The sequence below is a fragment of the Carettochelys insculpta genome, chromosome 3 (genome assembly GCF_033958435.1).
Source record: "Carettochelys insculpta isolate YL-2023 chromosome 3, ASM3395843v1, whole genome shotgun sequence".
NCBI classification, from domain to species: Eukaryota; Metazoa; Chordata; order Testudines; family Carettochelyidae; genus Carettochelys; species Carettochelys insculpta.
Genome location: NC_134139.1, coordinates 26,580,091 through 26,605,719, shown reverse-complemented (window position 1 = coordinate 26,605,719; position 25,629 = coordinate 26,580,091). Strand labels below are relative to the sequence as shown.

General features: G+C 42.1%; 1 protein-coding gene across 3 annotated transcripts in view; it reads right to left on the bottom strand.

The window, feature by feature from the left end:
* The window catches only part of RTN4 (reticulon 4), a 78,342-nt gene that overhangs the window by 44,211 nt on the left and 8,502 nt on the right, over window positions 1–25,629 (bottom strand). Inside the window, exons 2-3 of one of the 3 annotated variants that reach the window (XM_074989506.1) lie at window positions 9,345–9,401; window positions 6,084–8,549 (exon numbers count right to left, since the gene is read on the bottom strand). The exons of 1 other annotated variant lie outside the window; for it this stretch is intronic. In XM_074989506.1, coding sequence (XP_074845607.1) covers window positions 6,084–8,549; window positions 9,345–9,401 — 2,523 coding nt within the window. The remainder of the gene's footprint in view (window positions 1–6,083; window positions 8,550–9,344; window positions 9,402–25,629) is intronic. One more of the 3 variants, XM_074989507.1, reaches the window with a different exon arrangement.

The window sequence follows — 25,629 nt, the reverse complement described above, 5'->3', positions numbered from 1 at the left end:
TCATTTAGTTTCTCCACCATAGCCTTCTTGCCTTAGAGTGCACCTTTAAAGCCACTCAGTTGTCCAGCAGATTCCTGCTTCTGATGTGGTGGCTACCCCTTCCTGAAATTCTCTTTTGGCCTTCCTTATTATATATCTACACTTCATTTGCCAGAGTTTAAAGCCTAGTGGCAAAAAATAGAAAGGAATATAACTTCCACTTTCTAAAAGCCAGGCTTTTTTTTTTTTTTTATTTTTTAAGCGCCTCTCACTGCTTTTCACTTTGTTGTTTAGCCATGGTGGCACTTTTTTGGTTCTCTTTTTATTTATTTTATATTTATATAAAAATTCTGGGTATACACTTCAGTTGAACTCTATTTCTAATGCCTTTAGAAAGTTCCTAGGCAGCTTTCAGGGATTTCACATTTAGCACAGTACTTTAATTTCTATTTAAGTAACCTCATTTCTGTCTAGTTCCGCATTCTAAAATTAAATGCTACAGTGTTGGGCTGCTGCGGTGTTTTAATAGGATTGTTAATTTTAATTGTATTACAGTCACTATTACCAAGTGGTCCAACTATATTCACCTCTTGGATCAAATTCCTGTGGGCTACTTAGGACTAAATTAGGAATTGCCTCTTCTCTTGTAGGCTTCATGAGCAGCTGTTCATTTAAGGTTTCAAGGAATGTTCTCTCTCCATATTGCCCTTAGTTGAAACCCCTCATTTTTTATTTAAATATTGTAAAAATAAACTCAATTTGTAACCAATAAAAATGGCTCCACATAATACAGTGCAGTCCAGGGCTATCAAGAGTAATTCCATCCAATACAGACAGGGAGTAGTTAGGCTTGTCTTCATAGACTGGAATGGTTGAGCAAGAGAAAATTTGCAAAAAAGTTCACAAACCCTTTAAAGAAATGTGAAACAGTCCAGTGTGTATTAAGTGACACCAGTTTTACTGAACTTTCAGAATCGGATCTGCAACTAATTGCATCATTTCTTGAGGCTTAGAGTATGTCATAGCTGTAGCATCAGTGATCAGAGCAAAAGTGGGTGGAAACACCAAGCCAAACCAAGGCATAACTTGGGCTTTTCCACGATCACGAGTGTTAGATCAGAAACACTCCTATAGTTGTATGTATTAATGCTTTGGTTCAAGAAGGTTTCTTCCACAACTATTAAATATACAATGTTAAATTAAATGGTTTTAGAACCAAACAGGGTTACAGATTCTGTGGCACTTAACCACACCTACAGAGTCATGCAGACAACAAAAAACAAGAACTGCAAGACAGGAGACTAACAAAAAAGCACGGTGCTTGAATAATAAGAAACTAAAGAAATTTTAGCTGTAGTTCATGACTCCACATTCTCATCAATTTGACAACTGACAGAAGATGGATTAGCATAAATCATAAAGCAGTAAAAGCAATTTTGTCAGAGTGCATCCACGTTCCAACAACCCATAAGTATATTCCCTAAAAACTGATAGGTCTCAAGAAAATCACCCATCAGCTTTAAGACTAGTGGAATCAAATTCAAATTGTTCCAACAGCCTTTTTATTGCTATTACATCACCTTAGCCTGCAGTGATCTTAGGAGAAACATTTTTTCATCTCCTCTAATTAATATAGTGTGTCATTTTCATTAATAACTGGCAAAAAAGGTAGGAGTGTGCCAATCAAACTTGCAGGTGACACACAGTTGGGTGGTACTGTCAACACAGAACCAGAATACCATACAAGAGCTGGCCAACCTTGAAAACCAAGGTAAAAGAAATGGCACAAGATTAAATAGTGCCAAGTCTAATCATGCATGCAATAAGTTGGGGATATATCACTTGGAAGTGATGGAAGGGGAGAAAGACCCAGGCTACGACTGCCAGAGGATGAGCCCATGAAAAAAAACTAAATGCAGTGCTAGGATGCATCAAGTAACACACTGGTGAGAGCTCATCCATATTTAAGAAAGATGTAAGCAAAGTTGAACTGATGCCAACGTCCAAAGAACAGAAAACCTACCTTATGAAAGGAGACTCAAACAGCTTGGCCTGTGAGCCTAACCAAAAGAAGGCTAAGGGAAAATACAATTACTCCCTATATCTAGAGAGAGAAATATCATGGATGGAGAGGATTATTTTAGTTAAGCATCAATGTGGAGACAGGAACAAATAATTATAAACTGACTACCAATAGTATGATGAGACTGCCCACAACATGTAGGCACTCTGCAACCGCTCGAGGACAGAGATGGGACAGAAAATGGGGAGGGTTCCACATTACAATAGCGAACTGTTTTCCAAGTGTCTGACTGATGGGTCTCACTCACATGCTCAGGGTCAAACTGACCACCATATTTGGAGTTGTAATGGAATTTTCTCCCAGGTCAGATTGGTAGAGGCCCTAGAGGGGTTTGTGCCTTCCTCTGAAGCATGGGTCACCTGCAGATTGAAACTAGTGTAAATGATGGATCCTCTGAGACTTCAAATCTTTAAATCATGATTTGGGGACTTCAGTAATTAAGATAGAGGTTATGGGTATATTATAGGACAGGGTGGGCGAAGATATGGGCTTGCAATCTGCAGGGTGTCAGTCAGAATCAGCCCTGGGAAACCAAGACTGATGGAGTGGGCCTCATCAATTGCCCTCTGCCTTCTCAATGGGCCAGTTCTTTTACAAAAATAAAATAACTTATTTTGTACAGAGGGCAGCTTCCCTGAATCCAAATGATGAGAAATTATTTTAAAGAAAAACGCCATGGAGATCAACTGGCACTGGACCTTGAGTCTTCATAAAATAGCACAGGAATACTTTATAGTAATATAAATTATTGCTATACATACTAAGTGGCAACACTGGATACAGAAGAGACAAGAAAGGATTTTTTTTTTTTTTTTTTTTTTTTTTAAAAAAAGAGAAGTTTTTAGGAAGGAAAAAGTCTGTATTTAGTTTTGGAATGTTGCATACTTTTAAATTGCAAGCTCTTGAAGTGGGGACTGGATAAATAAAGCAGACATTCTCAAAGTTCTTTGTGCCACAAGCCTCTTCTGACAACAACAAAAATACTACTTTACCCCAGGGGTTGGGAGAACAAATCCTGGGCCCCTCCAAATCCCACCATCCTGGCTGGGCGGAATAAAGGGAGTGGAGAGGGAGGAGAATCAGAGACAAAGCCCGAGCCTCACTGCCCTGTACTTGTGGGGTGGGATGCAAAAGCCAACCCTCCAAGGGCTTCAGCCCCAGCCAAGGAACCTGTACTTCTAAACCACCCCTCCAACAGCAGCAGTCCTCATGTTTTGACCACACGTGTTAGGTCTTGTGCCTGGGCCTCAGGCAACCTATTGTGAGCCTTTGCGAGCCTATTCACATGGGGTCATAGCCCACTTTCTGGTCCCATCCTGTAGTAGGTTAATGGTACCAATACCTATATACACATACATGCACACAGAACAGAACCCTTATAGAATTTCAAGTCTGCTGCATGCAGGTATATGTGGTATACTAAGAAGCAGCATAAAAATTCAACTGCACATCATGCATAGAGGAAAACTAGAGTTCACAGAATGCAGATTAATAGGAATGCACACAATGAAATGATGGCTGATTCCAAAGTATTAATGCATTAATTAACACATTAATACTAAACTGAAGTCTATAGAGTAGCAATGGGCATCCTAGGCTAGTGAACAAACCACAAGATTGGTGTAACCAAGATGGTCTCGCTGAGCAGGGCAGTTTTGCTAAGTGTGCTTGTGCACCTACAATTTTGGAGGTGTGCTGATTGAACTGTACTAGCTCTTTAACTGGCTGCAGAAGAGAGTGTTCTCACAGTCAAGGCTGCGTACAGTTAGCAGACACCTTGCTTCCCATGCCTTTGCTGTACACATGTGACACTTCAGTAATACTGGTAGGAGGAAGAAAAACATGCAGATGGAAAACAGCTGGTCTGCACCATGATGAAGGCCAGCTCTGCACATGCACTGGCAGTGCCAAAGTCCTTGGAGGTGAGGTGGGTGCCATGATCCTCAGAAGACTTTGTGCTGCACAAAATGCCCAAGGTGTCAAAGGCATGTCCAGTGAGTTTGGACTGGCGCGAGCCAGTGTCAATGCTTGGCTCCCCGGCTCCTGCCCCTGCCGTAGTTCAACTGTCAGCGTAGGTGGGGGTCATCCCCCTCCTTGGCACCATAGGTCACTGGCCGCATCATGCCTCTTCTGCTTACGCAAGACCAGGGGCTGCAATCTATGCCTCCTGGAAGGGCGTGGTGCTGGACTGTAACCTAGGTGCTGAGCACCTTTGCCCATCCTCGGTGCTGACATCACACACTGTGCCAATGCACTGCGCATTGAGGAAGCTGTGCTCAGACCTGCTGACGGCAAATGGTCTGGTTGAAGCATGGTTTCCTTTAGGAGGGCTTTCAGGCATTGCACCCTACTTTCCAGATGCCTCGGTTTAAATGTCCTACAGATCGCACAGTGATCCCTTCGATGGCTCTCACCCAAGCACTGCAGACAGGCTGAGTGGGGAATCGCTCTTTGGCATGCACTTGCCACACTCTCCACAGGCCTTAAAGCCTGGAGACCCCAGCACGACACAGTGCCAGGGCTGCAAGAAAGGGGAACCAGCCTCCGAACTTGGGCTTAACAACTATGTACACGTGAACTAACAACACACTTATTACTTAACTAATAAACTACACTTAACTGTTAACTATCTACAGATAAAGGCTGCCAGCAAGAAAAGGCTGCTCGCAACAACCACCACTGAAAAAACTGAGCAAGGAGAGGGTTGGGCGGTGGATGGTGACCATAACACCACCACTCCAGGGGGCACTGCACGGACCCAGTGGCTACCAGCTAGGGGAAAGAGACTTCCTACAACTGGGCATGTGCAAGCGTGCACACCTGCATTGGAATGCACATGAGCAATCACTCGAAGAAGAAACAGCGGACTCTGGCAATCCTGCACATGGGTAACTAAATATCTCACAGGTTTCACACAGAACCCAAATGGGACACAGACTGCCCTCCACTGCTATGAAGATTGACTGCTACTTGTGCCAGAAGTAGAGATCCACTAAATCACAAGCTTATGCTTAACTCAAGAATTTTTCCAAAGTGTATTGTGCTTTGCAGCAGAAAGGCAATTTCAAGTTTATTTTATCCTGCAGCTAAGCTGGAACTGAATGAGGCATGTGGTTTAAAGTAGCCATCAGACACGAAATACTAAGTCCTTTCTATCTTTCTGCTACTTTAAATTAGCATGACTGGAAGGAAATACTATGCTGGAGTGCAATTTACTAAGGTCTCATTTAAGAAATGTGCATCTGTAATATAATTCTATGCACAGAAGGATTTTAACCTTCACAGAACATTGACATTGCTCAGCATTTCCAAATACTGTGAACATTAAGATCCCTGATGTACATATAGGCCCACAGCTATAATAATGAATGCAAGGCAGAAGAAGTTTTTGCTTAAGACTATATTAGTGTGCCTTTGGTGGCTACAAGTTGTACATTCAGCTGTAGAAAAATCACCTAGAAAGTTTTACCATCTGATTTATGATTAAATTCTGTATGTGAAGAAACAAATGCATTTGAGAGAAACTCAGTGTAAAGTAAGAGACCAGCCACTCCAACAACTATGGCAACTTGCTTCTGAGGGATAATTTGCTTTCAAAACTAGAGGCCAGCAACATGGGAGATAATATGCATGGCTTCGAGGAGTGAAATATTTGCTTTTGATGCCCAGTTTATTGAGGAACAGCAAAGAATTTTGAAGTAAGCAATAAGCTGTTTACTTAGGTCAGCATAAAACTCTGTACAATAGATCACCAGTAAAAAGAGGAGAGTAAATTACTAGATAAGGGAAACCTAACCAGAGTGGCTGGTATGCAAGGCTACCCACAAAACACACACTGGTGCAGTCAGGGTGGGAGAATGTTAATACAGTAATCATGTTTTAAGCGGAAAACACCGAAAATGTGTTAGACAATGAAATGTACAAATAGTGATTCATTTAAAAAGAGACAAGTTGTTAAATGCTTACATTTAGCAAAGAAATAGGTTCATTAGTGAAGTGCACAACATTGTATGCAGATTACCTGAGGATTTACTCATCTTTGCTGTAAATATAGCAGTAGATTTTTCTTTGTCTTTAACAGAAGCAACTTCTCTCTCAGCTTCTTTCTCAAGAGCTTCAGGTTTTCCTATACTGACTACCTCTTCTTTCTCAGTGGACAAAGGTGAAACATCAGTAGGCAGTAACATCACCTTGGATACTTCAGGCACTTCTCTGACCAAAATCTCCGAGGATTTTTCCAAGGCATGAATATTTTCTTCAGCTTTTCCTTGCATTTTCTTTGAAGACAGATCATGGGGTATTTCTGCAAAAGTTGAGTGACTTGACTCAGTTTTGATCACATTAGCAATCTCCTTACTTTCATCTTTGTTGGATATTTCTTTATCCATGCTTTTTGTCACCAATTTAGGAGCAGTTTTAGGACTGACTGATGTCACAAAGCCTTCTGCCAGTGGGGCTGGAGAGGACTCTGGGGTTAAGAGAACTTTGTCTATCATTTTTGGTTCTTTAAAAGCAGCCATATCAGTTGAATAGGCCACAGTACTCAATTCCTCCATTTGAAGAGGAATTTTTTCCTTTTTGGCTGTTTCGATAAAAGCTGACTCAGAGGGCAGAGTAGCAATAGTTACGGAAGATTCCAGTTCAGGCTGGAAAGATTCCAAATATGGTTTGCCAGTAGAATGTTGGAAATCTGTAAGTCCTTCCTTACCACCATCATCTGCTACAATCTTGTCAGTATTTTTAACTGATTGATCTTCCACAGCAGGGGATGCAACTACACGTTCACTCTGAGGAAGCTCAGGTATTGGCTGACCACTAAACAAGTCAGTTTTTTCAAAGCAGGGTGACATTTTTTCAGAAGACTCAGTATGGTCAGGCACATGCTGTGAAATACGTTCTGTTATTAGTGTCTTTGAATCATCTATGAAGGCTGGAGAAGCAGATTCACTGGTGACCTTTGTTTCTTTAATTAAGTCACAGGCAATAGATATATAAGGAGTTTCTATTTCTTCAGCAATTACACTATCCTTATGATCAGATTCTTTAGATACAACTTCCTCCTTTGCTTCTTGTGCCAGTGTTAATGATACATTAGCTGCCTCTTGGTACAGTGGAGATTTCCCAGACTCTTGTTTTACATTGTTATAATCAATGACTGGAGTAAAAGCTTCTGATGGGGAAGCTTCAAGTTGCCCAGAAGTAGCATCTGCACCAGCAGCTCCGGTGTTTAATGGGGCTTCCATAACAATGTCAGGCAAGACTGGTGATGGAGCAGCTTCTACTCCTTCAAATGAGGGACAGAGCTGTATCACAGGCTTTAAAGGCTCTTGCAAAGACTCAGACGTTTGAACTAAGTCTATCTTTGTTTCATAAGCAAGTTTTGTACATGTCGTATCATGCATTTCACTTTCATATGCTTCTTGTACTAAATCTGGAGTAAGACCTTCAGGCATATTTGCTGTAGTGTCAGCAGACATCTCTGATAAACTATCTGTTTTAGCATAGTCAGCTTCCTGACTCTGTCTGCCTACTACTTCAGTGCTGGTATCACTCTGCTCTGTACCAATCTGGGCTTTCATTTCTGCTATTTTTTTCTCATCTGTTTTATTTTCTGACATCTCCTCATCTAATGGAGAAGGAGTTTTAGTTATATTGTCCTCAAATGTTACAGCAGATTCAAATTTAGCACAACTAATATAAGCTTCTGAAGAGTCTTTTATAGCTTCTGGGGTACTTGGGAAAGAAAGATCTTCATTACTGCTTTCACTTTTGTTTTCAAGATCTTTTTGTACTGTTAATATCTCAAATTTATCGGTATCATATTTCTCATCTAAACTTTTTTCTAATTTGCTATCTACCTGATTGCCAGCAACCACTTTTAAGCTGCTAACCCCATGGCTAGCATCTTTTACCTCCCATATTGGTTCAAACGGTTTGAAGTCTACATATTCTTCCCTTACAGGAGTACTTTCTTTGAAAGCCACTCTTTCACCATGATCATCACTATCATATTTTACTTTCTCAGAAGATGATTCTTCACCATTCCTTGCAACTAATTCAACTGGAACTTCTGGAGATGCATATTGCTCATGTCCAGAGATTTTTTCTAGGTTAAACCTTTCTTCATTCTTCTCTAGCAGCTTTTCTTCTGCAGTCTGAGATACAACGGTCCCCTCTGCTTTAGCAAATGGGGATTCTATTTCTGAATATTCCATCTCTGGAACATCTTTGACATTTTTTCCTACAAGAAATGGATTCCTCGCAATTTCTTTCGTTTCTTTACAAACCTCACTTTTTTTGTCGTAAATGCCTCTCCTAGATAATCCATCTGATAGCATATCAAAGGTTGCATGCTCTTTAAAGGAATCAGCTGAGAGAGGAGAGAGAGAGGGAAGAGAAGCAGCAGTGTCAAGCAGGACTGCAGTGAAATCCTCTTGGCCAGACGACATAGTGCTACCTGGCTGCTCCTGCAAGTCCATTACTTTTTCTGTGACCATGGATAGAAAGGAAAGTTAGAGAATGCAAGTGTTTTTATAGTTAAGGCAAATTTTATGACAAGTTCAAAATATTCTTATTACAATATCCCTCCAAATAATATCATAAATATTAAATACATTTAACTAGTTAATACAGAGTGGGTTAGAACGTGTTATTCTATTTCTCCTCTTCTAGCAAGCAGGGAAGTATGCAAAAGATTAGATAAGCAGCAACTTTATGCAGTGCAAAGATTACAGATAAGATCAAAAGATCAAAGGAGACTAGTATTGCCAACCCAATCCAAGTATCACCAAAAACGAATTTAGGCGACTGTAACCAGATGTGTGTTAGCAAGGGGAGTAGTGGTAGAGGAATTTCCTGCCCCCGCCCCTTTTACAAAAAAGGGGTCTCAGATAGCATATTAGGGTCACTGAAAAAATGCTGTACCATAGAGTTCCTTTACATGTAAAATACTGCAGAAAGTTATTATTGTTTAAAGCTTTCACTAGTCACTAAGAACAACTATGCTTTAAAACTATTACTTTTATCACATGATTTCCAGTATTAAGAGTCCAAGAATCCACAGAGCAGTAGCTTGTTTATAATAGGCACTATTTGCAATCTACAGAAATAAATGTGAATTTTAATCTTGAGCAGATAGACTGCAAGCTTAACATTTGGAAGACAAATGCTGTTCTTAGACCAATTATTTTAGTAAATGCAAACTAACTAGAAGGAGTTAAATAAGATGACAGTCAAAGTACAGAATGTGCTCTAAAACAAAAGGCTAGCAGAAAGAACTTGCCTGCAGAGGCGTGCATCAGAGGCTCAGATGCAGCAGGAAGAGCAAAAAGGGTCTCATCTGAAAAACAAATATATAGAACCTCAGCAGAAATAGAGGGTAGGTAGTTTGAAAAGTAGCGTACGCAAGTATTAAGTCCACAAGCAGTAACAATATGCAACTAGTATTTACGTCCACATTAGAAACTACAGGACTATAAGCAAACCAGAAACATGGTGTGTCTGATTTCAAAATTTTCCATTTTAATCACAAAAGTTTTATTAAGCCCTGGTCAACACTATAAAGTTAGGTCAAAGTTAGCCACATTAGGATGATTTTATAATTAATGTATCTACACCGAGCCCTTTGGCATGACCTTAAGGGCTTTTAAAGTCAACTGTTGTACTCCACCATGATGAAGGGAGAAGCATTATATTTGACCTTTTGGGGTCAAATCTGGAGTAGCATAGACACAGCACTCTTCAATTTGACGTTTATGGTCTCCGGGAGGTGTTCCACAGTACTCCAATATGACAGTGCTGGTCAACGCTTTCAAATCTGGGCTACACTGCAGGTACGCAGAAAAAGCCTGGGTAATTTTCAGTTTGGTCATCCTGGCAAGCCCAGCAACACATCTGATCAGGAATGCCCAGAGTAAAAAACTAGCTCCAGCACGGAGCATGCAGGAGACACTGGATCTGACTACCGCATGGGGAGAAGAATCTGTGCAGGAAGAATGCTGAACCAGCAGAAGAAACGCTGATAGCTATGCCAAAAATCATATTGGTCATGGTAGAGAAAAGCTATGCCAGGAACACCCAGCAGTGCTGCCTGAAAATAAGAGCTCAGGCAAGCATGCCAGAAGACAAAGGTGGCAAACAGTCACTCCCAGCGACAGCTGCAGACATGCCACTTCCACAAGCAGCTGCATTGGATGCGAGGTGAGTAATGTGACCTTTATCCCCAAACTGTCTGTGAATACCTCCCAAGCAACTCTTACACAACAAAGAGGACACTGTACACGAGGAGGAGGAGGAGGAAGAATGTGTGGCAGGCAAGCAGAGGACCATTCTCACCGACAGCCAGGACCTTTTTCCTAACGCTGGAAGCTTTCACTTTCCAGGACACATTATTGCCCGACCCCAATGGTGGGGAAGCCACCTCTTGAGTACACATTTGTAAAAACACTGTAATGATTAAATGTAATTTGGTTTAATATCTGATCTGCCCTGACTAATTGGGATACAATGGCAGCTGGTAAACTTAAATGGTGGTAGGTTCAGGAAATGTATGCATCTGGAGATGGAGTGGGAATCTTCCCCACACATCTCTGCAAAGTTCTCATCAAGGTACTCTGCAATCCTTTTCAGCTACTTCTAGGGAGGGCTGCCTCACTCTGCCCTCCATGGTAGGACATCTTACCATGGGAAGCCAGAAATAAGTGAGCTGGTGCTATCGCAGTACAAGGTAAAGCAATATATGGTCTGGGTCTCTGGCCACATTCCTGCAGCACCTGCCCACATTCCTGCAGCACCTGCTCCCTATCCTGCTCTCTATTCAGAGAGAACTGATATTGCACATGGTTACCTGGGCAAAATGGGAAAGTTTGGAATGGATAATAAAGCAATCCTCCTCTGTTTGCTGATCTCCAACCAATTACGACCTGAAGACGTGCTGTTCTGTTTGCAGCTGGTTTGAAGGGATCATCCAAGAGAACAATGTGTGGAAGGGGCTGATCTCATGCTGACTGTGCACATCTGCATCCCTCCACCTCACACAGGCAGCCCAGCATCCAGATTTAAGTTTGATGGTCTCATGCAACCCGTCTATACTCAAGGCACGGAGGCACATTCTATTAAAGATCACACACAGTGAACAGGAGGACAGTAAAGCACGGCAGGAAACATACAAGTAACACACAGAATGAGATGATGAGACTTATGAGGGAACAAGCAGACCTGATGAGGAACTTGGGAGGTGCAGGAAAGGAGCTAGAGCACAGAGCCCCCCTGCACCCACTGATAAACCACCTACCATCCTCACCAAGCTAAAAAGCCTTCTCTCCCAGACACCCTAGAACACAGGGGAAGGAGGGAGCAGACCTAGAAAGATGCTCATGGCGCAGAAGAATGTCATTCCCACAGATATGATTGCTACACACATCAATTGTAATAAACATGTGTTCTTGTGCCCCAACTCAAGCATCATGTTATCACACTTCTTACACCTGCAATCCCTTTTCTATTGATGCCAAAGTTCACTGTGCAGCTTAAATAAATGCTTGAAGAACAATAGGATCTTCATATACTGTGCCAACTATGGTTGGGAGTCATGAGGTTTACAAAATAGTAGAATGGGGGCAGCTTAGTAATGTTCTGTGTTGCTCACTATCATCTGGTCATTCATGAAACTGGGTGCCTCTCATGCGCAGTGTGCCTCGATGTGCTCTTCCTGTCCAGGTGTCTGACCGTTCCAAGTTGCCAGCCAGAAAATTGGCCTCAACCCCGCCAGAAATTTTTCCCCTTACTTTCACAGATATTGTGCAGCACACAGCAAGCAACAAAAATGGCTATATTGCTTTTGCTAGGGGCTCTCCTAGTCCATAAATTGCACCAGCACCTTTAAATATCCAAGGCATATTCTATCACCATTCTGTGCTTGCTTAAGCTGTAGAAGAACTGCTTCTTACTGCTGTCTAAGCTGCCTGTTACAGCTTAGTGAACCATGGGAACAAAGGGTAAGCTGGGTCTCCAAGGGTAACTATTGGCATTTCACCACCACCAATGATGATTTTTCAGTCTGGGAAGAAAGTTCCATCTTGCAACTTTCTGGAGACACCGGAGCTCCTTAAAATGTGTGTGTTGTGTACCTTTCCCAGCCACCCTACATTGATGTCAGTTAAATAGCTCTTCTGGTCCACAAGTTCTTGCAATACCATTTAGAAGTATCCCTTGTGGTTTATTTACTCTGTGGCAAAATGGTCTGGTGCCAAGATAGAGCTGTGTTCCATCTTTCACACCACCACAGGTAGGGAACCCCGGTGCAGTAAAGCTATCTACTGCGTCATGCCTGCCTATTTCCCAGAGTCACTATTTTTCCTAGCAGAAGGGTATTGATTGCCGTGGCTACTCAGATCACTGTTGATTTACATGCTTTCCCACACCTCAAGCCAGGAGCTCATTCTAGAGCCAAACCAGTAAACTACAGTTAGTTTTCATTTTTAATTGTCCCAACTTCTAGGCTACTAGTATTCCTTGGGGAATTTTGTGCCACCATACATACAGAATTTTTACAGAAATTAAAGTTGTGCATTCAGTATTTCCTTTTTTCCCCTCAGACAGAAATGGGCTGCTGAGCTGCTGGCTGCCATTAGGAGCAGCTGAACCCAGCAGAGCCCAGCTTGCAGATAAAAGACATTGCTGGGAGGAAGGAAAGGAGGATTCCCAGCAGCTGCAGTTCTCATCACACCCTGGATGAAGGAGGTAGTATATAGCAAACTTCTTATAAGGCTGGGAAGGGGCATCAGATTGTTTTTCTCTCTGGATCCTTTGTCTATGGGAATTTAGAGGGTACAGCTGTCTGGCCTGGAGCGGGGCCATGGCTGGGCTTTTTTGGGAGGCAGACAGGGAGGGCCCCACAGCTGGACACTGAGGGATCCACATGGCTGGGGCTTGGGGGGGTGGGTATGGGTCTGTCTAGTGAAGAGGGGAAGCAAGTGTATGGGCCTGGGACTGCCCCACAGCTGAAATCTGGTGGATACAGGGCGCACGTGTGCATCCAGGTAAGAGATGTCTACAGCTGGGCTATGGGAGGCAGGTACAGGTGCAGGTGTCTGGGCTGGCTCACAGCTTGCCTCTAGGGGCAGGAGATGCAGATGGTCAGGTGCCCCCACTGGGCTCGGAGGAGGAGGGGGCAGAGAAACAGGGGGTTCTTTTACTGTCTACTCCTATGGGGGGAATTGTGTGCATCTGTGCTGTTATAGAGACAACAGCTGAGAGGTATTTTTAAGTAAGTTACCAAAATAACTGAAACTGACCTGATTACATATAGGATTATTTTGACAAATATATACACAGAATTGTAAAATGTATATGAAGTTTTACAATTTTGGTGCAGAATTCCCCCACAAATATATTGGGGGCAATATATTAAAATTGTAATTAATACAAAAGAACAAATTACCCAGCACTGAAGCTGCAATGCTGTCCTTAGTTTACCTATTGTATCCATGAATCTCAGAAAGATGATTGACCTCAAAACTCCAGATGAAAAGTTAAAGCTTTAAATTAAAGCTGATTTAGAGCATTAAAATTAGAAAAATGCAAAAAAAAATTATGTACTTAGCTTAATGTTAAAGTATCTCAATTAAACTCTGAATTTCTCATCTCATTGAAATGAATAGGATAGACATCATCCTCATCAACCGTGGGCTCAGCACCCATTGGAGTCTGATGCCTCTCTTGCTATTTCCTTCCATAATAGGATAGATGGGTTTCTATTATTTGTGTGGAAGCAAATTTTCTGAATTTCTAAGTTTACAGATACAAACTAAGTGCTCCTACAAAGCAATTTTCAAGATAATTTAAACTGACTTTTTCTTGCTGTGTTTTTCATTTTTTTTCTTGATACACAGATCTTCATGGTGCTTCCTGGCATCATAAAATACCAGAAGCCTGACTGTAAGATACAGCATCTATGATGTAACATAGCCCATTACCAGTTATCTTCAGTGAACTACAAAGTACTAAAACTTGTAAAAGGTGGACATCTACGTAAAATGAAACATAAATTTGCATGATTTTTAGATATAGAATAAAAGTTAGAGACTCTAAAACACGACTAGACAACCAAAAATGAGTAGGCTGCATAAAAGTGGCCCTCTGGGTCACATCAGCCCCTGGGGTTTCACCTGCAGCACTCCAGTACCGCTTCCCCCAGGCACTGCTCACGTATCAGGACAGTGGAGCCCCACACTTACCTGCTCTTCCCACTCCCACCCAGCACTTTCAGAGCATGGAAGTTGCCCACTTCGCCCTCCATCCTTGCTCCTCCTCCTCTCCCCCAGACCTGGAACATCCTGAACAGCTGATTCACAGCATTCCAGCCCTGGGAGGGAGAAGAGCAGGGATAGAGTACAAATCAGGTGATTTATGTGCTCTAATCGTGCTGTGACTCTCTGTACTGCTAAGTGACTATTCTAATATGGTGACAAGTATCAGGCTACATCTACACGTGCATGCTACATCGAAATAGCTTATTTTGATGTAGCGACATCGAAATAAGCTATTTTGATGAATAACATCTACACGTCCTCCAGGGCTGGCAACGCCGACGTTCAACTTCGACGTTGGGCAGCACCACATCGAAATAGGCATTGCGAGGGAACGTCTACACGCCAAAGTAGCACACATCGAAATAAGGGTGCCAGGAACAGCTGCAGACAGGGTCACAGGGCGGACTCAACAGCAAGCCGCTCCCTTACAGGGCCCCTCCCAGACACAGTTGCACTAAACGCCACAAGATCCACAGAGCCGACAACTGGTTGCAGACCCTGTGCACGCAGCATGGATCCCCAGCTGCCGCAGCAGCAGCCAGAACCCCTGGGCTAAGGGCTGCTGCACACGGTGACCATAGAGCCCCGCAGGGGCTGGAGAGAGCGCGTCTCTCAACCCCTCAGCTGATGGCTTCCATGGTGGACCCTGCTATTTCGATATGGCGGGACGCGGAGCGGCTACACGGTCCCTACTTCGACGTTGAACGTCGAAGTAGGGCGCTATTCCCATCCCCTCATGGGGTTAGCGGCTTCGACGTCTCGCCGCCCAACGTCGATGTTAACATCGAAATAGCGCCCAACACGTGTAGCCGTGACGGGCACTATTTTGAAGTTAGTGCCGCTACTTCGAAGTAGCATGCACTTGTAGACACGGCTTCAGAGTGGTAGCCATGTTAGTCTATATCTTCGAGAACAAGACGACCTGTGGCACCTTACAGCCTAACAGATATTTTGGAGCATAACAGTCTTTGCCCACAAAAGCTTAACCTCTGAAATATCTGTTAGTCTACAAGGTACAACAGGATTTCTTGTTGTATTCTCATAGGCACTCTCAGTAGAGAGCAACTAGCCAACATTCAGTATTACTAGTCACAAAAGAACTGTATTACTGGTTGAGATTTTATGGCTGTGCTACATAAGAGGTAAACTAGATCACCACCACCCAAGCAAAGGAACGCCTAGCACTCAATTCATCTGCATCTCCATTTGCCTGCAACAACAACTTTGGAAAGCTGCACGCCATCAACTTCTAATTTTCACGCAATGGTTTGGACATCAGTGATCAAAAACCTATTAAATTTTGGCACAAACCAGGACAGCCCAGAAACAGATGCAAAAGGCTGCCAAGAGGAATCTCTTTACTATGCTGTACCGATTATACATTTTCACAGGCAGCAACAAAAATTTGCTATAGCCAGGATTCTATCAGAAATAAGTGTTATGGAGGGTGTTGGGGAAGGTGAAAGGAATGGGGACCCAGAAAAGCGAGCAGAGTTGGAAGGGGTCTGAGTCGCTCTCTCTCTTGTGTGCGTGCTAATTAACATTTCAGATTAGAACCATATTGAAAAGATTTCCCTTCCCACTTCCATTCCCCCTCCAAGGAAAGTGGGTATAGTAGCAGTAAGAGAGCATGTCAGACAGCTGCAAGTTACTTCACTTTTTGGTCACTGGTACTCACTGGAATTACCACAGCTACATACCTCAGTGATGGGCAACCTAAGCTAGTGAGTTAAGCTCCTTCATCTCAGTGGGCCACAAGATCATTGTAACTAAGCAGGTCCCCTGAAACAGTTTTGCTAACTAAGCTTATGTGGTTGTGCAGGCTGAACTACAGCAGCACTTCAACTGGATGCAGAGAGAGCAACCGCTCTCACAGTCAGTTTTGCATGCAATCAGCATGCACCTCTCTTCACATGTTCTTGCTTTATGTGCAAGTCACTTTAGTAATACCAGTAAGGAAACAAATGATACAGATGCAAATCAATGGAATCTCGCAACCCTGTGCATAGGCAACCAAATAAAAATTTCTCACTTACTACTGGGCCACACACAGAATCTGTACAGGCAGCACACACTTTGTGGGCTCCAGGTTGCCCACGACTGACATACATGAACTTATGAATAAGGAAGGTGTAAGGAAAATACTTTAGATGTCAGAACAGTCCCATACTTAAAAGTGACTCATTTCAATTGAGTTTCTCCCTTTGGAAGATTTAACAATTCAGATTTACCTGATTTATTTGGTATTAGCCAGTACCACTGAAGAAACTGGAAGGCCCTTGAATTATACTTTAATGTGATCTCATAATTATGCATTTAAAACACCATGATTTCATTTAAAATGCAATCATCTTTTTTAAAATCTCAAGAATACAAACAAGCTTTTTGTTTTTACAGAAATGACAACATGGCACCTGTATATTACTTTAAATGCTCATTTTCACTGCAACCTATTAGCAAGTCTCTAAAAATAAAGTAACGGTCTGATTACAGCCATCAGTATTCACATACATGCTACACACAAATTTAATACAAAAGTTCTAAGTAACAAAGAGAAGAGACATAATAATCAGGGAAGAGAGAAGGTTCTATGAAAATTGGTAATAAAAAAAGAGCATGAGGAACAGCAGCAACAAAAGCCTTCAGAGAAAAGAAAGCAGGCAAAGTATGGTGCTCAATGACATCTTCACAAGAAAAAAAAACATTATTTTGACAAGGTCTTTGTTCTTCCAGAGGGTCCTGGCCAGCAAAGAAAGGAGAGAAGGAGGTTACTGCCATGCCCTTCCACAGAAGGGATCCCTCCCGCAACATCAGCTTTGGATCTTGAGAGCAAAAAAGATGGACCTAATTCTTCATCTGTTAAACATTTCATAGGCATTAAAATGAACATTTATAGCAATTTTATTTGCAAGACTACCACAAAAAAAAAAAAAAAAAAAAAAAAAAAAGACTAATCTGAAAATTTTCCAACATAAAAGCCTTGTCTGCAAAGAGTTATTCTTGGAATATATATTCCAGATAATCTCCATACTCTTATTTATTCTGAAATAAGCACATCCATTATGGGTGCTAATCAGGAATGCTTAATTCTGGATTCATATTCATATGTAGACAAAGCCTACATTTAAATGGATTTCCCATCGTCATAAATATCTGCTACAACTGCCACATTGTCCCAAAGTGTTTAATGAATACAAAACAAACAAAGAACACAATTAGATACTAGACATGAGGAAAGACTTCACCACTGCAATCAACAATTGCATTCTTTCCGTTAGCTGAAGCCATATTTAGATTAGGGCTACACTATGGAATTTAGAGCAGCACCAACATTCCACTTCAGCTGCATTACTCCTCTACGTAGCCACTCCGTACTCGTAAGTCAGAGCTCTCCCGTCAGCATAACTAAACTAGTCTCAAGTAGTGGTGGTAACTATGTCGGTGGGAAAGAGTTCCTGCACTGACATTGCGCTGCTCGCATCAGCACTTCTGTCAGCAAAACCTAGTCAGTCAAGGGAGTGTTTCAGCATCTCCCAACTGAAAAATTCTGCCAACAGAAGCATTAATCAGAGTCCTACCCATAGGATGGTTCCGGGCAACTGAGAAGCCCTGGCCTGCTCCTCACCACCACCACCAAGTGGGAGGGTGGTCCCAGCCCTTGTTGCCAGCATCAGCCTTCTCACCCCAGTCTCCCAGGCTGTGTAACTCTGGGGAGGAGCTCAGGGAAGGGATTGGGTGGGGAATAAGCAAAGCAGAGCCCAAGGCAGGCAGCACAGGGGCTGTCCCAGGCCCCATACCCCCTTAGGGATGGCCCTGGTACTAGTGTAAACACCTTAGCCAACCTATAGTTTAGATTGGCCAGCTACCAATTCACTTGCTGATTATAAAAACTGATAAAGGCTCTCTCCAATTGCTAAACAGTAGATACAAGTTGATCACAGCAGGCAAGAAAGCTCTAAGACAGCAAACAGAAAAACTCTGTGGAACTTGCATTGGGAACTAAGTATTATTTCTTCAAGAAGCAGCTATATTCCCCCTGCAGTTGCTGAAGGCTTTAGAGAAAGTATTTCAAAGCTCTTAAGTCATCTACAAAGAACACATGGAAGAGTAAAATACACCAGGCTTTCTCACTAAGTGAACTTTCCACAACTTACCAAACCATTCCTTTGATACAGTTTTCCCATCTGTAAAATGAAACAAACATCAGATCCTTGGAAGAGAAGGCATGCAAGCTGCTATAACAATGAATATAAACTTTTGTATGTTAATAACTATGGCATCTCTACCTCCACACTGGGGGACAGGGTAAATTTCATGAGATTACACTACACAGCTCCTTGTGCAGCACAAGTCAGTACAATTTTGGGTTTACCATCCAGAGGAAGTAAGCATTTAAGAACCCTGGTAAGTGCCCTAGCTATACTGCCCACCCATGCAGGAGCTGGTCAAAAAGTCTGCCTGTTATTGCAGCGAGGGGTGTCCATACCCACTACTGGTGAAAGTGTAAGACCCGGAGTGTGTCTGCAGCTGGTCTCATCATTACAGGGGGAGTAGGAGTCCAGGGTGGTGGATGAAGTGGGCGGAGGGGTGTCAGTGGTACCACAGTTCCAGGCAGTTCCCCAGCAGTCACAGTGGCATCAGTTAAAATGATAATTGTAAAGAAGATACTGATACATTAGAAACTGGACTGTGACCCAACTCATTCATAAAGTCCAAATATAATTCTGTCAATAATTACCTGGGCAAGATTCAGACCAGGAATTGGAGAAAGACTCCATTTGCTATTGTCAAATGACCCACCTCTGCAAGCTATGTAATGCTTCTAACGCTACATATTCTTAAGAACACTGCTAGAATTTGATTCAGCAAATTTTGTTCTCAGAGCAGAGAAAGGATAGTGTACACTAATTGACCCCTAAGACAAATCTAATAGCCTATTAATTATATGGAGAAGGAAAAAAAAAAAACAAACAAATATCTGTGGTAAAGAAAGGACAGATAGGCATAAAACAACTCATAAATTTGTGATGTGTCACGCCAAGCAACCCTGATCACTTCTAAAACAGGATAGATAAATGAAATGGAATATAATGTAGTGGCCAGGATAAATGAATTTTGGCATAATACTTGACATAGTAAACGCACACAAAATTAAGAGACGTGGGCATTATGTGAATTAAGATTAAACTGTGGATAAATACCTCCCATATAAAGGAATCAGCTACACGATTACAGATTTGGTACATAACTTGTGTGAGAGAAGACACTGCAATTCATACTTATTACTTAGGGAAAGCTACATGTGCCCTCAAATCTGAGCCACTTGTAACCTGTAGGTGTACTTTTTGCTATTTATCTAGCCTATATTCGGCTGTCACAATTTTTAAAAGACACTGAAATTGACACATTTAGGTTGAAACTGGAGAATGCAGTTAGCTTTATACACAAAAGCCAAGAAGAGATTCGAAAGCCTAATGTCCCAATGCAGTTCATTCTGCAAATAAAAAGGTTCTATCCCTTTTCCTCTCAGCAGTACTCTTAAAAACATACAAAATATAAATTGATTGCTAGGACTGAAATTTTGCCTCTGGTTTTCAAAAAACAAAACAAAAAACACACAAAAAACCAAAACCAATAAACCATATGTTCTTCAGAGATCCCATCCATCTCAATAGCATAGTGTGAAAAGCAAGATGATACAGCAAAGTAAACATGCCCTGGACCCACTGGAAAACATTGTTACTATTTCCCCACTGCAGACTTAGCCTAGCAGATGAGTCTGTCTCATCTTGGGGACTCTTTTTGATCCACCACACAGGATACAGTTCTGTGGTGATTTGGAAGGCTATTTTCGCCATCTCAGTCTGAAGGAATACTTCCAACACACCAATTAGCATCACACTGACCCACTAGATTCCTCCTACAAACTCCCCAAGAAGGATTCTACATAGACTCCTCCTGACCATCATAATGACAATCTGGACTTCTATGCTGAATGCTTCCGCAAACATGCGCAGGCTGACATTGTGAACAAACACCACGTGACAAACCACCTCAGCCGTGCAGAATGCAATGCTATCCATAGCCTCAAAACACAACTCTGACATTCTAATCAAAGAGGCTGACAAAGGGGGTACTGTAGTCATCATGAACAAGTCAGACTATAGACAAAAGGCAGTCAGGCAACTCACCAACATCATGTTCTACAGGCCTGTTTCCTCTGATCACACTGAGGAATACCAAAAGAAACAACACCATCTGCTCAAGAAACTCCCTGCTTAAGCTTGGGACCAAATCCACAGACGCCCACACAGCCCTGACCAGGAGTACTCTATTTGCTACCCAAGATTATCTCAGGCACTGGCACTTTTACAGCAGGAGTATCCTACTATGTTGACTCTCTCCTCAAACCTTATGCTACCAGCACTCCTAGCTATCTTTAGACATCACTGACTTCCTGAGGAAGCTACAGAACATCTACAATCTTCCTGAAAACACCATCCTCACCACAGAGGATGTAGAAGCTCTTTACACCAACATTCCACATGAGGATGGACTACAAGCTGTCAGGAACACCATCCCTGCTGATGCCATGGAACACCTGGTAGCTGAGCTATGTGACTTTGTTCCCAAACCAGAAACAGTTGTGGGTGAGGACAGTTTATACCCTCAGGTCAGCAGCACTGCTATTGGCACTCCCATAGCCCCACAATATACCAACATTTTTCTGTTGGATCTTGAAAAAGCATTTCATCAGTTCCTGTCCCCTAGCACTTCACCTCAGTTACATTATAACGATAACATCAGCCTACAGACTCATGGTAAGGAGACCCTGGAAGAATTCCACAGGGATTTCAACAATTTGCACCCAACCATCAATCTCAGCCTGGATCATTCCACAAAAGGAGATCCATTTCCCGGACACTACAGTACAAATCAACTAAGATTACCTTAATACCACTCTATGCCAGAAATCCACTAACCACTATTCTTACCTACATGCCTCCAGCTTCCATGCAAGACACATCACATGATCCACTGTCTACAGCCAAGCCCTAAAATACAATCTGCTCCAATCCAACCCACAAAGACAAAAACCTACAAGGTCTTTATCAAGCATTCTTAAACTTTAATTACCCACATGGGGCAGTAAAGACACTGATTGGACAGACAGGAGTATCCAGAAGTCACCTACTTCACAATTGGCCCAACAAGGAAAATTGACCACCACTTGTCATCACCTATAGGCCTCAGCTTAAACCCCTCCAGCGCATCATTGACTACCTACAATCTATACCAGCACACAATCCCTCACTTTCATAGGCCTTGGATGACAGGCCAGTCCTTTCCTACAGACAGATGCCCCATCTCAAGAAAATAAATACTTACCAGCAGCCATAAGCCATACCACAGAAAAACTAACCCAGGAACCTGTCCCTGCAACAAACCCAGTTGTCAGCTCTCTGGTGTAGGCCTTGGCCCAGGCCTCAGCCCATGCACTCAAATTTGAGACGGAAAATTACTGAGCAATAAACACGTCTGCCCTCAGTTTCAACTTCCTCAATTCCTTGAGTTTCAGCTTCCTCACTTCCCACTTTGTAAGAACAGTATTAAGCCAGCACGCACCCAACCAACAAACAACTAAGGTATAAAAAATAGTGAGGTCTCAAAAATGAGAAGTCTCACCAGGGACCCAGGCCTTGGGGGTGCCCAGATCTCCCCCAGCTGGAGCCACATCCACTGCAGCCCCTGAAGTGAGAAAAAAGGGAATGAGACTTCCCATGGGGGGGGGGGGGGGGAGTCACAGGCATGCCAAAAGCCCCATAACTCGTAATTGTTCTTATCTGTACATGATTTCTAACATGTCATTCTGTAGTCACAGTAAACTTAGTGGCATTAATAAAGCACCCCTAACCACTGGAGACTGTGTCAAAGCAAATCTATAATCCTGTGAGTTTACAGCTCTGTCCACATATCTATAAAAGCGGCACCATTACTGGACCTAACCACATCAACCACACCATGAGGGCTCATTCACATGTACATCCACTGATGCGATATATTATAGCTCATCATGTGCCAGCAATGGCCCTCTATCATGTACATCGGATAAACCAGGCACTCCAAGCTAAAAGATGAATGGACATCAAACTCTGATGTTGGATTTGACAATACAAATCTATAGGGGAGCAGTGTAACCTCCCTGGACATTTAGTAATGTATTTAAAAGTAGCCATTATTCTACAAAATAAATTTACTACCAGATTACGGAAGTAGCCATCTGAATTAGAATTAATTTATAAATTTGACACATATAAATTAGGCCTTAATGGAGATGGTTAATATCTTATGCATTCCAAAGGCAATTTCCCCACCTTTGATATTCTCAGGAATGGGACACATCCTACTGAACTTAATTTAGTTTCATATACTGGTCCTACTGGTAATCCTTGCAACCCACACCCCACCCTCTTCCTTCACGCTTCTTTCCCTGCTATTTAAACCCTGGATTCTAACTGTCTACTCTAATCATCTGAAGAAGTGGGTCATGAAAAGTCATGACCTAACCAATTTAAGTCTTTCAGGTGCTACAGGACTGCTTGTTAATTGAGAAGTTTCAGAACAACATGGCTACCTCTCTGAGTCTGCGTCTACACTAGGAACTAACTTTGAAGTTAGGCACTACTTCTAAGTAGCCAGCAGAGAGTCTACACACATTGCCCCTTCCTTTGAAGTAGGAAGCTCAAGTTCAAAGTCCTAACTCCATTCCCGAGGATGGAGTCGTGCCCTCTTTCAAAGTTAAACTTCAAAGTAGGGTGCGTGTAGATGCTCAACTTCGAAGTCGCTTACTGAAAAGCCATTTTTGTAGTGGAGACACAGCCTGAGACTACAAACATTTAAGTGCAAGGCATTCCTGCCTAACAACCACCTCTGGCCTGTGCCACTTATATGTAATGTTTTGCTTCCCACTCAAAAGACAGAATTTACTGACCCGCCCGTAGAGCTACCGTGGGAAGAATGATCCATATATTATGTAATGGGAGTAAGAGACCGAAAGATTAAAACAACATTTATAAAGTACTGATTTAAAACTACTAAGTACCACTAGATGAACACAAAACCCATCAGTGATTGTCATATTTTTGTCAAGGGATCCCGCATTCTTGAAAAACTGTCTCTTGAAACAACTGTTGAGAACTACGTGACATACATGGTAATTTCCTGTAATATCCTGGTCAAATCATACCAAATTAAGTTTGAATATCGGAAGTCATTGTATTAAATTAAATAAATAAAATGTTTGTGCGCTAGAAAAGGATTGTATGCAACTTGTCTAGGAGACATGATTAATGTAAACCTTAAGGAAGCACTGAGTGTGTCAAGGGACTCTTGGGAAAAAAAAAAAAAAAAAAGATTTTAAAGTTAAATGAATTTCCTACGACACTCCTAAGGAAGCAAATGCAAAATTTCCCTATTCCACATTTGGCTCTGTGAAGATTCACCCAGACTAGAGGGTCTTCAATTTGTTGTTCACCAGTTGCATAAGAACAAATTATAGGCCCAAAATGGATAAAACAGCAGTTCTCAGACTCAAGAAGCTTGTTTTCAGCTAACAGCTATTATGAAACAATGACAACAGAACAGGGCTTGGGAGGACTGACCACCTGCCAGAGCCTTTGATGAAGTCCAGGGGTGATCTCTGTAAGGTTATTACTGTGTGTAGGTTTTATTGTATTTAGTATGTTTTTTCTGTTATGTGTTTACATAAAAACAAATAAATGTGCTTGCATAGAAATAGAGCAGTGCAGTCATTCAATGGTGGGTAACTGTGAGGCTGTGTTTATAGCCTAGGAGGATGGAAGGCACAGACTGCCTCAGCAGGCCTGCTTTATTACTTGGGGATTCACAATGCGGACAGGGAACCATGCTAGTTGGAAACCTTGCAGTTAGGAGAGAGAGGTGCATAAGAGAAGTGAAAAAGGTGTCAAGGCTGCAAAGCTGGAAGCCTGAGAATAGGTGCCCTTGCTGGACCATAATGGGGAACACAGTCACAGATGCACTTAACTGTTACACTGCATGGACCACCATAAGACACAGTTGGATTCCTTTTCTTCTATACAAGAGCAGGAGTAAAGTGGAGGGTATGAAGGAGATCAAAGAGTGTATCAGTTAATTACTGAATTATTGTAATTGCTACAAAAATTCTTCTCACTGACCTGATCCCAAATAGTCTGCTTGGCCCTATGTACAGGGGAGAGTCTCTATACTAAACATAGGAGATAGTCACATTTCCAGGAGTGTGAAACCTGAAAAAAAGTGTTCTGCAAATCTACTCCAACTGTTAAATCTAGCTTTGCCCTTTCAACTGACAGTCAATGTTCTTCACCTCCTCTAAACTAAGCTTAAGATAAAGAGAAGGATGGTCTTGTAGATAACATACTGAGTTAGGATTTAGCCGGGCTATTCTGCCTACTCTGCACCATCCTCCCTTCCAATGCTTTGGAGGGTAGGGCGAGAATTCAAAATGAACTGGACAAACTGGAGAAATGGTTTGGGGTAAACAGAATGAACTTCACTAAGGACAAATGCGAAGTACCCCACTTAGGGAAGAACAATCACTTTCACACATAAAATGAGAAGAGACTGTCTACGAAGGAGTACGGCGGAGAGGGGTCTAGGGGTCATAGTGGTCCACAAGCTAAATGAGTGACACTGTTGCACAAAAAAAAGGAAACAATCAATCATTCTGGGATGCATTAACAGGAGTGTAGTAAGCAAGACAAGAGAACAAATTCTCTCTCTCTACTCTGCACTGATTAGACCTCAACTGGTGCTCTGTGTCCAGTTTTGGGCACCACATTTCAAAAAAGATGTGGAAAAAATTGGAGAAAGTGCAGAGAAAAGCAATAAAAAATGATTAAAAGGTTTAGAGAACATGATCTTTGAGGGATAACTGGAAGAATGGAGTTTGTTTAGTTTGGAAAAGAGAAGGAGAGGGGACATAAATAGCTTTCAAGTACCTAAAAGGTTGTTATAAGGAAGAATGAGAAAAATTATCCTCCATAACCTCTGAGAATAGAGCAAGAAGCAATGAGATTAATTTGCAGCAAGAGAGGTTTAGGCTGAACATCAGGAAAAACTTTTTAACTGTTGGGGTGGTTAACCACTGGAATAAAATTACCTAGGGAGGTTGTGGAATCTTCATCACTGAAGATACCTAAGAGAATGTTAGAGCAATGTGTCAGGAACTGTGTA